Below are 17,583 nucleotides of genomic sequence, written 5' to 3'. Positions count from 1 at the left end.
GAGCAGAAAGGCTCTGCTCCCCGGGGTCGGAGAGGCAGCCCGCCAGAGGGGTGACCCACCAGAACCAAAGAACCTCAGCCTCCTGGAGGCAGCCCCAGGGCACTGGGGGTCTCAGCTCACAGCAGTGGGGGAGTCTCCTGAGCTGCACCCGGAGGAGCACCGGGCACAAAGTGGGGAAACAGCGGGGGACCTCTGCCAGAGCGAGCACGTGGAGCCCAGCCCTCAGGGCACACAGCAAGCAGCATGATCTTTCCCCAGCCCTGATCCAGGAAACAGAAGCATTTGGAGCCTGTAAGCAGGAGCCCCCAGGGCATGAGCCCATTGAGCTGAGGGAGGGGAGTGAAGACAGATTGCCTAGCTCTGTCCTCTGCCCCTGAAACAGGACTCTGGGGCTCTGACCACATTCAGATCCTGACCACAGTCTAGGCCCCCCCATAGAACAGCAGCTCCCCCCCACATCAGCCCCTTGGCAGAGGGGGGCGCTTATGGTCATTCACAGACCAGGAGGGAGGACAGAGCCTCACACACTGAGACCCTTGTGGGAGTGTCCCAAAAGCTCAAGAAACACCCCAAACCAGACCCAGGCTGGGAAAATGAGCAAGCAGAGAAACAAAAAGAAGACTATTGAGAACTATTTTGCAAATGAGCCCAAGAAGGACCAAAATACTCAGTCTGAAGATGAGGAAGCTCCTGCATCTAAAGACTCCAAGAAAAACAGAAATTGGGCTCAGGCTATGATAGAGCTCAAAAAAGACTTGGAAAATCAAATGAGGGAGTTGGAAGAAAAACTGGGAAAAGAAAGGAGAGAGATGCAGGAAAAACATGAAAATGAAGTCAGCAGCTTAGTCAAGGAAATCCAAAAAAATGCTGAAGAAAATAGCATGCTAAAAACCAGCTTAGGTCAAATGGATAGAACAGTTCAAAAAGTTATTGAGGAGAAGAATGCTTTAAAAAGCAAAATTGGCCAGATGGAAAAAGAGATAAGAAAACTCTCTGAGGAGAACAAATCCTTCAGACAAAGAATAGAATTCAGGGAGACTGATGAATTTAACAGAAATCAGGACTCAATACTTCAAAACCAAAAAAATGAAAAATTAGAAGAAAATGTGAAATATCTCATTGAAAAAACAACTGATATGGAAAACAGACTTAGGAAAGATAATTTAAAAATTATTGGAATACCTGAAAGTCATGATCAGGAAAAGAGCCTTGACATCATTTTCAAAGAATTACTACAGGAAAATTGCCCTGATATTCTAGAAGCAGAGGGCAAAATAGAAATGGAGAGAATCCACCGATCCCCCCCGAGAAAGAGATCCCAAAAAACCAACCCCTAGGAATATTATAGCCAAGTTCCAGAACTCCCAAGTCAAAGAGAAAATATTACAAGCAGCCAGAAGGACACAATTCAAATATCGTGGAGCTGCAGTCAGGATCACACAGGACTTAGCAGCAGCTACAATGGAAGCTCGTAGGGCTTGGAATACAATATACCAGAAGGCAATAGAGCTTAGAATGCAGCCAAGAATGAACTACCCAGAAAGGCTGAATGTCCTCTTCCAGGGAAAAAGATGGACTTTCAATGAACCAGGGGAATTTCAAATGTTCCTTTTGGAATGGCCAGAGCTGAACAGAAGGTTTGATCTTCAGATACAGGACTCAGGTGAAGCATGGAGATTGGAGGAGAAGGGGGGAAATATGAGGGACTCAATGAGGATGAACTGCATGTATTCCTGCATAGAAAAATGACATTGATAATACTCATATGAACCTTCTCAGTTAATAGAGCAGGTAGAGAGAGCTTTTATAGTTGAAGCACAGGAGAAAACTGAATTCGAAGATAAAATATGGTGTAAAAATGGAGTCAATAGAAAAAAAAGGGAAATGGGATGGGAGAAAGAAAAAGGAGAGGGGGGAATAGTCCAAGATATTTCACATAAGATTTTTTTTATTACAATGAGTTATTGCAATGATATGGAAGGGGGGAGGAAAGGGGGAATGAGGGAAACTTTGCTCTCATCAGAGATGGCTAGGAGAGGAAACAGCAAATATACTCAATGGGGTATAGACATCTGGAAGGAGGGGAGAGCAGGGGGAAGGGGTGGGGATGTGAATAAAGGAGGAGAGGATGGACCATGGGAGGAGAGTGGCCAGATATAACACATTTTCTTTCTTCTTGCAAGGGGCTGGGAATGGAAGGCCTGCCCAGGACCACAGGGCCAGGTGGATTCTGGGCCTAAGGGGTGGTATTGGGGGGCTCAGGGCTTCTTGGCCCCAGGACCAGGGATCTGTCTGCTGTGCCACTCAGCTACCCTACAGCAGAGTCATAGTGAAAGGAGAGAGAAAATAGAGTACATGGTAGTGGAGAAATAAGAAAGGAGGGAGTTGTGATCAGCAATGGCAATGGTGGAAAAATATGGAAATAACTTTTGTGATGGACTTATCATAAAGAATGAGATCCACCCAAGACAGAGTTGTTGGTGTTGGAACAAAGACTCAAGCACATTTTTTGTTATGATTATTTGGGGGAGGGTGCAGGGCAAGTAGGGCTGGATGGTCTGTCTGGGGCCACATAGCAGGGTGATCTTTGGGTGTCTGGGTCCGGATTTGGACCCAGGTGCTCCTGGCTCAAGGGCCAATGCTCTGTCTGCCACCTAGCCACCCCTACTATTATTACTATTTTATTTTATTTTGAGTCTTTTTTTCTTTCTTTCTTTTTGGTTTTTGCAGGACAGTGGGGATCGGGTGGCTTGCATGTCACACAGCTGGGTGATTGTTGGGTTTACAAGGCTGGATGTGGACTTGGGTGCTCGTGGCTCCAGGGCTGTTGCTTCGTCCATTACGCCACCTGGCCATACCTACAATTATTACTATTATTATTTTTTATTTTAATTTTTTCCTCTCCCCTTTACTTTTTTCGTCCAAACAAGTCTATCTATATTCATGGGGGAGGAGGAGGGGTGTTTTGTTTACCTGTAAACAAGAATATTTTATTAATGTAAAAAAAACATTTGTACAAAATGAGAATAAAAAAATAAATTTAAAAAAGAAAATAACATCAAAAAATGAACACAAGAAAACTGAAAATTATTGAAAAAATGAATAAACAATAGAAAACACAGATGGGGATAAGAATGCACTATTTGACAAAAATTGTTGGGAAAACTGGAAAATAGTATGGCACAAATTAGGCATAGACCCAAATCTCACACCCTATACCAAAATAAGATCAAAATGGATACAAGATTTAAGCATAAAAGGCAACATCAGAGATAAATTAATAGAGCAAGAAATACTCATCTATCTGGTCTATGGAAAGGGGACAAATTTATGACCAGACAAGAAATAGAATATATTTCAACTATAAAATGAATGATTTTGAGTACATTAAATTAAAAAGTTTTGGGGACTTCTGGGGCAGAACCAAGATGGCAGAGTGAAGCTAACATGCTTCCAGAGCCTTTCCCTACCAAAGATAAATGAAGCCTCTACTCTGACATTCACACTACAGATCCCACCAAGAAAAAGGGGAGATTCAAAGTAGTTTTCAATTATAAACATCATGGATGATCTTAAATGAAAGTTTGTCTTTGGGGGAAAAGGGGAAGTAAAGTCCAGGAGGCAGAAAATCTGTAATTTATGATACTTGATTAATAATATTAGGTTGATAAATAACATCAAAGGAAGAGACACAGAGATTTATAATGTTATAGGGAAAGAAGGGAGAATGTGAATGCTGAGCAAATTCTATTCAATAGATTTAGCCCAGTGAGGGAATAAAATACATTCCAACTTGGGTTTAAAATTCTAACTTAATCTACAGTGGTTGGGGGTGGGGTGACTGGGAAAGGGAAAGATAAGGGAACAAGGGACTGATAAAAGGGAAGGGAAGATTTAAGTGAAATAAACTGAAAGTTTAATTTTTAAAAGAAAAGTCAAAGGGGAAAAGCAGTAAAATTTTGATGAGGAGGAATAAGAGAAAAGTAAAGAGACAAATAGAAATGGAGAAAGATATCATGGAGAGAAATACAGAATTAGTAATCTTAATGTTAAATGTGAATGAGATGAACTGTCCCTTAAAATGGAAGTGGATAGCAGAATGCATTAAAACCAGAATCCTACAATATGTTGTTTATAAGAAACCCATTTGAAACAGAGAGAGATACACACAGGGTAAAGGTAAAAGGTTGGAGCAAAATATATTATACCTCAGCTGAAGTAAAAAAATCTGGGGTAGCAATCCGAATCTCAGACATAGGAAAAGCAACAATCTCATTACAAGGAATAAGGAAGAAAACTCTTTCTTCTTAAAAGGCACTATTGGAAATGAAACAATATCATTACTAAACATGCATGCACCTAGTATATAGCATCCAGATTCCTAGTGGAAAAGCTGAGTGACTTACAAGAAGAAAAAGACAGAAAAACTTTAATAATGGGAGACCTCAATCTCCCTCTCTCAGAACTAGATAAATCTAACAAAATAAACAAGAAGAAAGTTAAGAAGGTGAATGAAATCTTAGAAAACTTAGACATGATAGACCTCTTGAGAAAACTTCTATTCCCATTTAGGAATAGAAAAGAATATACCTTTTTCTTGGAAGTACATGGCACCTTCACCAAAACTGACTGACCATGTACTAGGGCACAAAAACCTTAAAATCAAATGCAGAAAAGCAGAAATAATATTTACACACTTCTCAGATCATGATACAATAAAAATTACATGTAATAAAGGGTAAGGAAAAGACAAACCAAGAACTAATTGGAAATTGAATAACTTTATCTTAAATAATGGGTAGATCAAGCAGCAAATAATAGAAATAATAAATAAGTATATCCAAGAAAATGATAATATTAAAACACCATATCAAATTTTATGGGATGCAGCCAAGGCAGTTTTGAGGGGAAACTTTATATCTCTAAATGTCTAAATGAATAAAACAGAGAAAAAACAGATCAATGAATTGGGTATGGAACTAAAAAAGCTAGAAAAAAGAACAAATTAAACATCCCCAATTAAATGCCAAATTAGAAATTCTGAAAATCAAGGGAGAGATTAATAAAATGGAAAGCAAAAAAACCACTGATCTAATAAATAAAACTAAGAGTTGGTTTTATGAAAACAAAAGCCAATAAAATAGACAAGCCTCTGGTTAATCTGATTAAAAAACAGAAAGAAAATAACTAAATTACCAGTATCAAAAATGAAAAGGGTGACCTAACCACCAATGAGGAAGAAATTGGAGATAAATTGGAGCTACTTTGCTGAACTATATGAACTGAGTGAAATGGATGAATATTTACAAAAATACAAACTGCCCAGATTAACAAAAGAGGAAATAAATTACCCAAATAAGCCCATTTCAGAAAAAAAAAAAGAAATTGAAGAAACCATCCATAAACTCCCCCAAGAAAAAGTCTCCAGGTCTAGATGGATTTACAAGTGAATTCTACCAAACATTTAAGGAACAATTAATTCCTATTCTACATAAACTATTTTAAAAAATAGGAGAGGAGGAAGTTCTGCCAACTGCTTTTATGACACCAACATAGTGCTGAGACCTAAACCAGGAAGAACCAAAACAGACAAAGATAACTGTAGAACAATTTTCATAATGAATATTGACAGAAAAATCTTAAATACAATTTTAACAATGAGACTATAGCAAGTTATTACCAGGATACTATACCATGATCAGGTTGGATTTATACCAGACAGGCAGGGATGGTTCAACATTGGGAAAACACTCAACATAATTAAGCATATCAATAGTAAAACCAACAGAAATCATGATTATCTCAATAGATGCTGAAAAAACCTTTGATAAAATACAACATCCATTCTTATTAAAACACTAGAAAGTTTAGGAATAATGGATTTTTCCTTAAAATAATAAATAGTATCTATCAAAAACATCAACAAATATATTTACTGGTAATAAACTCAGAGCATTTCCAATAAATTCAGGGATGAAACAAGGATGACCATTATCACCATTACTATTCAATATAGTATTAGAAATGCTAGCAGTGGCAATAAGAGATTGAAGGAATCAGAATGGGCAATGAGGAAACAAAACTTTCATTCTTTACAGATAATATGATGGTATACCTAGAGAACCCAAAAAAATCATCCAAAAAACTCCTTAAAACAATTAACAAATTCAACAAAATAGCAGGATATAAAATAAACCCATATAAATCATAAGTATTTCTATATATGAACAACAAAACCTAAAAACAAGAGATAGAGAAATTCCATTTAAAATAACTGTAGACATCATTAAATACTTGGGAAGCTACCTCCCAAGACAATCTCAGAAACTCTATGAACACAATTATAAAGTTCTCCTCACCCAAATAAATTCAGATCTAAATAATAAAAAAAAAATGTCAAATGCTCATGGATAGGTTGAGCTAATATAATAAAAACAACAATTCTACCCAAATTAAATTATTTATTCAGTGCCATATCAATCAAACTACCAAATATACCAAATAGCTACTTTACCAAGTTAGAAAAAATAGTAACAAAATTCATCTGGAGCAACAAAAGGGCAAGAATAGTAAGTGAACTGATGAAAAAAAAAATACAAAGGAAGGTGGCTTAGCTCTACCAGATCTAAAACTACACTATAAAGCAGCAGTCATCAGAACTGTCTGGTACTGGTTAAGAAATAGAGTAATGGATCAGTGGATTAGGACAGGTTCAAAAGAAACTACAGTAAATGACTACAGCAATCTACTATTTGACATCAGCCTCTGGGATAAAAATTCACTATTTGACAAAAAATGTTGGGAAAACTGGAAAAGAGTATGGCAAAAATCAGGTATAGGTACACATCTCACACCTATACCAAAATATGGTCAAAATGGATACATGATTTAGATATAAAGAGCATCACTATAGTTAAATTAATAGACCAAAAATACTCTATCTAATCTATGGAAAGGCGATAAATTTATGACCGACAAGAAGAGCACATTATAAACTGCAAAATGAATGATTTTGACTCTATTAAATTAAAAAGATTTTTCACTAATAAAATCAATGCTATCAAAATTAGAAGAAAAGCAGAAAGCTGGGAAACAATCTTTACAACCAGGCATTCAGATAAAGGCCTCATTTCTAAAATATATAGATAATTGCATCAAATTTATAAGATCAGAAGTCTTTCCACAATTGATAAGTGGTCAAAGGATATGAACAGACAGTTTTCAAATGAAGAAATTAAAGCTAAATATAATAATATGAAAAAAATGCTGAAAATCACCATTGATTAGGGAAATGAAAATTAAAATAACAATGAGGTATCATCTCACACCTATCAGATTAGTCCAGATGAGAAAAGGGGAAGATGATCAGTGTTGTAGAAGTTGTGGGAGGATTGGGACATTGATGCCATTGCTGGTGGAGTTATGAAGAGATCCAACTTTTTTGGAGAGTAATATGAAACTATGCCCAAAGAGCAATAAAACTGTTCATACCCTTTCACTCAGCAATTCTAATTCTAGGCCCAAACCCAAAAGAAATTATAAAAAAATGCAAAAAGTCTCATATGTTCCAAAATATTCATAGCAATTCTTTTTGTAGTATCAAAGAATTGGAAAGTGAGGGGATGCCCATTAATTGGGAATAGTTAAATAACTTATGGTACATGAATATTATGGAATGCTCTTGTTCTATAAGAAATCATAAATGGTCAGATTCTAGAGAAGCATGGAAAGAATTATAGGATCTGATGCTGAGCAAAGGGTGAAGAACCAAGAGAACAATAAATACATTAACAGCAACATTCTGCAATGATCACCATTAATGGATGCAGCTCCTCTCAGCAGTTCAGAGAACTAGGATAACCCTATTAGACCAGCTATGGACAATGCTATCCCCATCCAGAAGAAGGAAAACCAAAATAAAACAAGACAAAAAATCCTTTAGAATCTGAGGAACACTATATTCACTTTAAAAAAATATCTCTTATGTATTTCTTTCCCTTAATCTTAATTCCTCAAACCAAAAATGACTAACCTGTAAACATGCTTAACACAACTGTGTAAATACAATATTAACCTGACTGTTTGCCATTGAGGGGAGGAGGATGGGAAGGGAGGGTGGAAGGATATTTTGTAACTAGGCATACATAAGCATATGGATGAATGTTAAAAAAAACTTTCATAACACGTATTTGGAAAAAGTAAAACATCAATAAAAATAAAAATATATAAAAAAGAAAACACAGATGATAAGTTTTATAGAACTAGTGATACTCACAAATCAAACATAGAAGATAACAATAATTCTATATTACATATAAGCAATGCCTAAAAATTGCTCCAAGCACTAATGGAACTGCTGGAAGAAATGAATTTTATAAAAAAATTGCAAGTGTCAAAGTTTATGTTCTCCATTTATTAGTTTTAAATTTATACTTACCATAAATAATTTGATGTTGTAAACTAAACCTTGTTCCAATAGTTCCATTTTATTCTAGATTGCTGTTTTCCCATCTCACAGCAATGGACTCTGATGTTAAAATGCTATTTGATAATGACAGTGATGACATGGGGATACTGACAAAAAAAGAGTCTTGGCTAATGTCCATCACAGCTGCATTAAATACTCAGTAAGGAAGTCATACAAATTATCATATGCCAGGCCTAGTTAGAAATCAATGTAGACCCAATGAAACAAGGCAAAGAATTTTAAGGAAGTCCAAAAACTGGTTTAAAAGACATTTTAATAAGCTCAGACAATCTTTCCTGTAATGCATTTTCCAACAATTCTTGGGCAGTAAATATATGTGAAAGGCTTCAGGTTGTATTAGAGGCTGTATATACTCCCTTTTGGGAATGACACTATTAATCCAGACAATGTAGTCCAAGTAACCATTTCCCCCTGAAATTTCCTAATAATGAAAGGAAAAAAATGTTTGTGTGTGTGTGTGTGTGTGTGTGTGTGTGTGTGTGTGTGTGTGTGTGTTTTGGATGATCTATATCATTCTTTGACTTCACTAAAGCAGGGTTTACTTTGGTCGACCCAAAGGTAAGGTTTTTAACATGGTCAAAAGTTAATTAGGAGTCATGATGCTCAGAAACTAGAATAATTGCAACTTGGTAAAGCAATTGGTTCCATATTGAAATCCTTGCCTGAAATAAAGTTATCAATTCAACACCTAAAAAATTATGAACCTGGCTTTTCTCTGAAAGGTTTTCAATTTAGATCCTATCCCTCATACTTGCTAAAAAATACCTTTTTAATTTTTTTCTCTTCTGAAAAAGATGTCACCAATATTTTATGGAAATAGTGTCATAAATATTTTATATAGTTATATTCTGTCTACATATGCAGGGGAGTATTATAGGGTTCATCTCTTCAATAAAATAATTTATAGGACATGCTATTGAATTCTCCCTGGGCTTGCCTGTATTACGAGCAGCAAAATGCTAAGAGAGAAAGAGATTTTTACAAAGTGCTTTGTTGTCTAACATTTGAAAATATCATTAAAAAAACTCAGAAGTGCAGGCAATTTTCATTGAAAACACTGTGAAATGTAGCATCATTTTTTCGTGCAAAATCCTTTTTCTGTTTTTCCAGAAAAATAATGTACCTTTTTACAAAAAAGCAGAGATTAAAAATGTTTAAACACATATCTTATATCTATGCAGTTACTCTTTGGTTTGGTGATAGAGAACAGCATGGAAGGGGCTAGATAGGCTCTTGTCAATGACATTTTCCAAAGCAGATATTTAGACTCCTAGAAAAACTCACTAAATCTACTTCAGTTATTCACTGTGGTAAGTGTTGTCCATATAAAAGCAAACAACAAATACCCAAATTAATTTCCTTGGAGGAGTTTACATTCTCTTGGATGTATGAAGAATGGGGATCAGATTAAAGCTATCATTCTTGTGAAAATGTTAGAGATTTTATGAAGAACTTGGGTGTATTTGAAATCCTATAGACAATAACCATACCAAAGCTCTGTTCCTCATACCTCTCTATGCTCATCTCTATGTAGTGGCAATAATGACAAATTCTATTGTATTTATTAATAAAATCCACTGACCCTTTTGCATTCCTAGTGCTACATAAATCAGTGGTATTTGAGATCTATAAACATGTTCCTTCAAGGAACTGAAATAAATTCACCAATCTTATTCATGACTGTCTCAGAAGGTTCATTCTTTAAAGGTGTTATTCTTTAAAATCACTTGCTCTGGATTCTAGTCTTATATTTATCTGAAAGTATACCATAACTGACACTCTGAACTATTTATTTTAACTTGAGGCTACCATGTTTAGAAAGACTAAAAAGTTTTTTTTAATGTTACATAGGATCAGCAATATTTCCAAAGTACCTGGAAATGCACCTACTACTCATCTGCCTTGAATTCCTTTTATCAAGGGCAAGGAACATGCAAATGATAAGAGAGCACCAACCATTGAAGGCAATCATGAAGGTAGCCATGGAGACAATCAATCTCATGTATTGGAATAATTTTTTCTCCAGGATCTTCCCTACAAATGAATATCTGCAAGATGTCATCTCTTAAAAAAAAGGAATAGGAGGAATGCCTTATACCCTCATAGGTCCTTCTTCACTATATCAGCACTATTCATGCAATATATCTGTCAACCTTTATTAAAATTTCTTTTGATGTATATCTTGGCTCATAAACCTCAACAGTGCATTGATATTACCTAAGGGAATGTCCTTGCAGCATCACATCTTTGAAGATGGGAACAATAAAAGAGAAAACTTCCAAACTTTCAAAAAAATCTCAATGATCCCAAATCTTATCTATTCTTTTCATAAAACTTGTAATGGCTTTGTGTGCATAATTAAAATGTGAGGGAGACAGTGCAGCATACCTAGAGATGTCTGATCTCTTAGTCAGAAGGGCAGGGGCTCAAACTCAACTTCTTCTACATGCTAGCTATTTGTCTTTGGAAGAATTACTTTACTCCTAGACATCTAAGATCATGTTTTGATATTATAAGAATTGCTGATCTGCATTGGTAGATGGAACTTCTGTCTATATCAATAAAATAGTAGCTCTGAATCATAACCAAAACAATGTATTTTTATGAAATCTCCTTAATAACAAGGATTCTTAATCTGGGATCAGTCAACTTTTGCAATGTGTCCATGTATAGATTTCAGATAGTTTATGGACTTGGATGAAAAATAATTTTTGGTATGAATATATTTAATATATGTAATCTTTATTTTCACTAAACCTTAATTTTCTTTGAAATATTATGAATTTAATTTATGGATTTAAATACATTATGCTGAGAATGTTCATACCACAAAAAAGTTAATAATCTTTAATATAGAATTTACTATAGAATTCCATTATAATACCATCTAAAATCTGTCAACAACATACATGACATACTCATTATGTTTATATTGCTTTTGATGTCCATATTCCTAAGGTAAATCAATTTCCTCAGGTAGAAGAGAAGAAGTACTATCTTAAAGAGATCTTTAAACAGAAACTCAAGTTTGAATAGTAGCCTTGGATAGGTGTTTCTCACCTGTATATTTTTAGTTATACTGAAAAATGGATACCCTCTTCATTTGCTAATTATATCACTAATAATAGTACTTTAAGATTGATAAAACTTTTCATACATTATTTTATTAATTTATCAAACAATAGTATGTACTACTACTTATTCTCATACAGTAAATGAAGAAACAAGCTCAGAAAGCTTTAGTGATATGTCCAGAGTCACAGAGCTAGCAAATCTATAAATTGGAATTCCAACTTGGTGGGGAATTGAAAACTGAGTGTGGATTCAGAGAACCTGGGTTGGAATTCCTCTTTTACCAAATTTCTTTATTTGTAAAATAAGGGGTTTGGACTAGATAACCTATAGTTTCCATGAATTCATATTGATAATTCCAAGTCCAGAGTTTAACAGAGACTACATTGCTCTCAGTAAAAACAGAAAGTTGGCGAAGGGTGTATCATCCTAGATTAATTGTTCCCAATGTCCCATGATGATAGTGTAAACCATAGAACCATAGAGGGGAACAATCTGTAAATAATATATAAAATGGCATTTATAAATTGTCATACAAGTTGCATAATGCTTTGAATGGGTTAAGGGAGAAGGGTCATTTAACCAATTTTTCTTCCATTCTTTAAGTAAGTATTGGAATTGTCATCTCTGTTGTATAATATCAACTACATTGACCCAAAACTGAAAATTTGGGGTTTGACCAAAAAATGTTAAAAGATAATGAAAAATAAAACTTCTAATTCCAGCAAAGGAAAAATATAGTAAGTATAAGTAAAATGCATACATTTCTGAATTTTCCAGCAACTTTGAATCAGTAATTCAAACAGTTTTTTTTGGAAGTCAGTGGAACTATGAGACTACTTTCCTCCTATTCTACAAATCCAACACATACCACTTCTATTGAAGTTGTTGGTTTTTTTCTAACAACCCATCACCGATGGTGAGGACAATACAGGAAAAAATGTCATTTGTGAATGAAACTTAAAATTCATATACTCTGTCATCTTAATACATTATTCCTCTGGAATATTTTTACTAAGAAAGCAAAATTGGCCTGGATGCTGAAAGTCTATGGAGTAGTGCTAGGTGCAACCCTTGCCTAATTAGTGAGCTACCATCTGTTAGGCATTAGGGGAGGGTGGCTCATCAGTGAATCACCAAAATTTCCTGACTTCAAAATTACTTGAAAAATCACTCATCCTCTCTTTTTAACCAAGCTAGCTTAATATTAAAAATCATGCCTTAGATGTCAATTTTCTCTATAATTTCAGTTGGCTGGTGAGTTTAATGAAGTCAAAGTTGGAAGGTAAGAAGACCCTCAATCTCTGTCTGAGCCAACCTTGTTTCATGGTCACAAAATGTAACTCCAGATTCCAGCCAGTCACTTTTCAAATCCACATTGGCTACAATGAGCACTTTCTAAAAGAAGATAGAGTACAAATGAGTAATTTGAAGATGGGTGGCATATTTGAGGCTAGGAGTATCATTGTGACATGACTGTTGTTGATTATGTAAGTTAAAAATCATACTACAACAATCTCATTTTGACATAGAACACTTAAATATGGAAGTCTTTACTCCCATCCCACCTGGCTGATGCTCCCTGGGTAGCTACGAGCAATAATGGAAAAGCAGAAAAACACTGGGTTAATAAAGTCCTACTTTTTTTTTTTCTGGACATTTTCTGATATATTGACTTCTTAACTACTGTAGTCTTCCCAGACAAAGCACAAAGGTATTGTAATGATTATTTACCTCTAAGAAGAAATCAACATAAACCTCTAAGGAAGTTTTATGTACATACAGACACACATACATATGCACACACATTAATTATATGTAAATATGCAGCAGAGAATATAACCTTTGGAATCTGAAATATGCATAAATATGTAAAAATAATATACATAAAATGTACATATATAAATATTTTTTCTTTTTATCAATTTGTGATAGTAATAGTAATATTTTTACTTCTTATTATATATATATATATATATATTCAAATTCTGAAAGACCTGCTTAATAACTCATTTTTAGCCCATGAAGTTTTCTTAAGAATTAGGTATGATGAACTCACAAATGTAGCCATGGAATTTTGCTACTTCCCAAATACCTCGACAGAACAGAACACTGCTTTTCAAAACAATCTTTTTTTCTTAAACTTACTGTCTGAAGTTCTTTTTTCTTATGTGGTCATGTTTCTCATTGCTTTCCTACCTGACTTTTTTGTTTTTCCTCTTTGGGGAATTTATGCCTATTGGAAATGGATTATGTCTAACTCCATAATCCCCTGGTGACTACTGCATTATTGTTTTTCAATGAAAGATTATTTGGGGAAAATAGTAATATCCCCTTTATGTGATTGAATCCCTCATATTCACGTGCTTTAAAAGTCCACTCACAAATAACCCTTCCAATTACTTATGTGTTTTCTCTTATTTCAAAAACAAAAACTGGACCCATATAAAAAAAACAGTATTATAACCAACACTATACCAAGAACTAAAGTCCAACAAACAAATTTTACTTGTAGAGTTTTTAAAGACCATAAATTTGAGGATATATATATATATATATATATATATATATATATATCAGGTTAATAAATTCAAATAATAAAATAGTTTGTAGATCTAAAGAATTATGAACAAGTCAAAGTTGAAGGTACTTTGGTTATCAATGTATATAGGAAAAAATCTTGTTGTTGCCCTTTTTATGTGCCACAGTCCTAAGATTACAAAAATAAAAACAAAATTTGAAAACCTACAAAATTCAATGTTTGGAAATCACCTTTGTTCAAATATGACCTTCTTCTAGTGCCTGCACAACAAATTCTTTCATCTTTTACCTTTCCTTTGGTCACTAATGCAAATATTTCACTTTATTTGTTGGTCTAACCTCATACATGGGTAGGACTACCTCAAAAGTGCAGATAAATGTCAAGACAGAATTTAAACAATAGTAGACATTCTCTCAAATAAGTACACAGTGTCTGACCAAAATAAATCTAGGAACGCTTAAAAACAAACCTTAGAGATAAACATAAAAGTGGTTTCTTGATTTACTATTCTCATTGTGCTAATACAATGCACTTGGGTTATAAAGATAATGAATCAAAGCTACCAAAAGCATGCCAAAATTCATACTTAGTATTCATTAGGTCCTCCCTGCATAGATATTAGCATTAGGTGCTTTATTTCACCATTAAGGAATCAGGGCTAATTTGATAAGAGTGATAAAAATGAAAAAAAAGTCAGGATTGAATATTCTTAAAAACAACCCCAACTTGTTACCACTTGTGATCCTGATTACAACTTGTCACCTGACCATCCTGAGAATTATAACCTGTTAATGAATAGGGTAACTAATATTTGTCATCTTCAAATTCTTCATCAGCAACACCAATTGATTATAATTGTAAGACATCTGCTGTTGTACCATTTCTGACAAACACTTGTAAGCTACACAGATGATAAGCATTGACAATGTATTTCAAACAATATAGAATCACTTTAAATCCAATGACTTCCCCCATAGGAAGAATACATAGCTTTCACTCTAAAAACTCAACTAATTTCTCCAAGATTGAGGTAGAATGAGAATAGTTGCTCTTATCAAAAACCAAACACTTTAAGGTTTTATCTATCTATCTATTCCACTTATGCACAATAAAGAAAATACATAGAAAGAAAAAATAAACTACTTCTTTTCCATTACCTTGGAAACTCTGTTTGCAACTTCTCTGCCTACGGTCAGTCCCTGAACAAAGGTCCGAGCAGCAATGAAGGCCCTTGTCACTTGAATCTTCAGTTTCCTGGGTACATCTCCAAAGGGTTTCAGCTGGTCTGTGTATTTGCTAACACACTCCAAGTAGTCCTCACTGAAGTGATACTGAGGGTTTATGAGTTGAAACATTCGCTCTAGTAGCCGAGCCCAGAAGTCATTCAACATCTCCTCCAGGTTCACATTACCTCCAGTATAGTATCGTTTTAACTCTGTGAAGAGATCCTGGAATACTTCAGAATTCTGCATGTATAACATTCCATATGTCCGAACAAACATATCATTTAGTGACTTTTCTGCATTCTCTAGGAGCTCTCGGAAAAATTCTAGGGGAAAAAACCAAACAAACAAGAAAATAGAAGAAAAATGAATGAGATTCAGAAACTCTGAGGGATCTGACTATACCTAATAAAAGCAAAATAAAATGAAAATACTGATTTAAGTTTAATCTGGTGATTTGTTTTAATCAATTAGACATAATGTTGATGCATAATTAATAATAAAAATAAACATAAAACATCAATTAAAGATAATTTGCAATTAAAGACAGAGATAATAGATTTTTCTTTGGAAATATTTTATTATGTGTACTATTACTGGTATGGTTGCTGCTAGCTAACAAATATTCAACCTTGACCATAAGGTTTACAAAACATTTTATATACATACACTCAATTGATTCAATTTACGTGACATGGATGTTATTATTATCCCTATTTACAGGTGAGGAAACTGAATCTGCGAGAGATTCATTGGTTTTCTTAGTATCAAACAGTTAGGAAGTATGCAAAATAGGTTTTGAACTCATTTTCTTTACACCATTTTCTAACTTATCAATTAAACATTAGCAGTTTGGAATATTAAATACATTCTGGTATTATCAAGAAAAAACTCTTTATTGTTTAAATATAGAATGCTGCATCTGACACTACTAGCTTTATGATCTAGGGCAACTCATTTAACCTCCTTAAAACTCAGGTTTCTTATCTACAAAATGAAGTTTGGATTAATTGATTTCAGAGTTCCCCATAGGGCAACATTTGTGATCCCATTATGTTATAAGTGTTCCTGAATTACAATATAATTTCTCAAATACAAAGCATCAAGCATTAGTCTACAAATATGAGAAAAAAGTAATTATCTAAATAAATAACTTGGTAAGGCAAGGTAAGTACTTCAGTTTACTTTTTCAAAGTACTTGAACATGATCTGGAATATTATGTACAGATAGCTTTTATATCTATTTGGTCCACACAACAATTGTGTGGGACTGGTAAGATAGGTTTGTCATTGTTATTATTAGGTCTAAATTACCCAAGGTCACAAAGCTATTTAGTATAGGGTAAAGATTGAAATTTAAATCTTCTGATTCTAAAATTAAAAACTGAAACCAAAAATAATTGTCAAATGATCATATTGTTACTTCACTGTCATAAAACTTTTTTTCATATATTGCCATTCAATCATTAATAGTAAGTTGAGATAAGACTTGAATTGCCAATATCATCTTTTAAGAGGCATCCAAAAGTCCATATTCAGGAAGCAGTAATACATTATAATTATTATCACATTAGTAGAGGTATTGATTATTATACCTATTATGATGATAATTAAAAGCCAAGAAAATCTTTGAGATTATAAAAAATGCCATAAAGCAGCAATAGTCAATTATATAGTAGAAATTAAATTATAGACTAGATCTAATTAAAAAATACTAAATACAAGTCTTCAAATTTCAAAATCATGAACAAAAATACCTGAGCCTCAGTGTCAGTATTCAGTAAAGAAGACTCTAAGAATATTGGAAGACACTGCAAAGAAACTAGAAATCATCCATTTGAAAAATACTAATATAATGAGACTGAAACGTAGATTCTAATCGTGAGCTTGGGACAGAATGTTTATTTGTCTTCTGAGGTCAATTATTATGTTAGATTTTGGAAATAAAGCTTAATTTATTGAATACGGAGTACTGCCTTCATCAATGAATAGTTAGTAATCAATAATGTGGTCTAGATTTTTAAAGGGCTACATAAAAAATGAGAGAGTGTGTGTCTGTATGTGTGCGTCTGTGCGTATGTGCGTGTGTGTGTGTGTGTGTGTATGTGTGTGTGTGAAAAACTACAGATCCTCCCTCCCTTATCCACTAATCCTCACAGACAAGTAAATAAATGCCTCTCTCGGGTTGGGAGTTTCATTTTCTCTTTCAAGTTCAAAGCAGAAATCCTCAATTATATTTCCTTTGTTACTTTTCACAT

The 17,583-nt window shown here is 34.1% G+C and overlaps 1 protein-coding gene across 2 annotated transcripts in view; it reads right to left on the bottom strand.

The window, feature by feature from the left end:
• GPC6 (glypican 6) overlaps positions 1–17,583 on the bottom strand; it is a 1,417,939-nt gene that overhangs the window by 616,785 nt on the left and 783,571 nt on the right. For both annotated transcript variants that reach the window (XM_074191897.1, XM_074191898.1), the window contains exon 3: positions 15,260–15,651. In XM_074191897.1, coding sequence (XP_074047998.1) covers positions 15,260–15,651 — 392 coding nt within the window. The remainder of the gene's footprint in view (positions 1–15,259; positions 15,652–17,583) is intronic.

This window comes from Macrotis lagotis, chromosome 6 (genome assembly GCF_037893015.1).
Source record: "Macrotis lagotis isolate mMagLag1 chromosome 6, bilby.v1.9.chrom.fasta, whole genome shotgun sequence".
NCBI lineage: Eukaryota > Metazoa > Chordata > Mammalia > Peramelemorphia > Peramelidae > Macrotis > Macrotis lagotis.
Note: the sequence above shows the minus strand (reverse complement) of the source record. Positions and strands in the feature narration are given on the sequence as shown.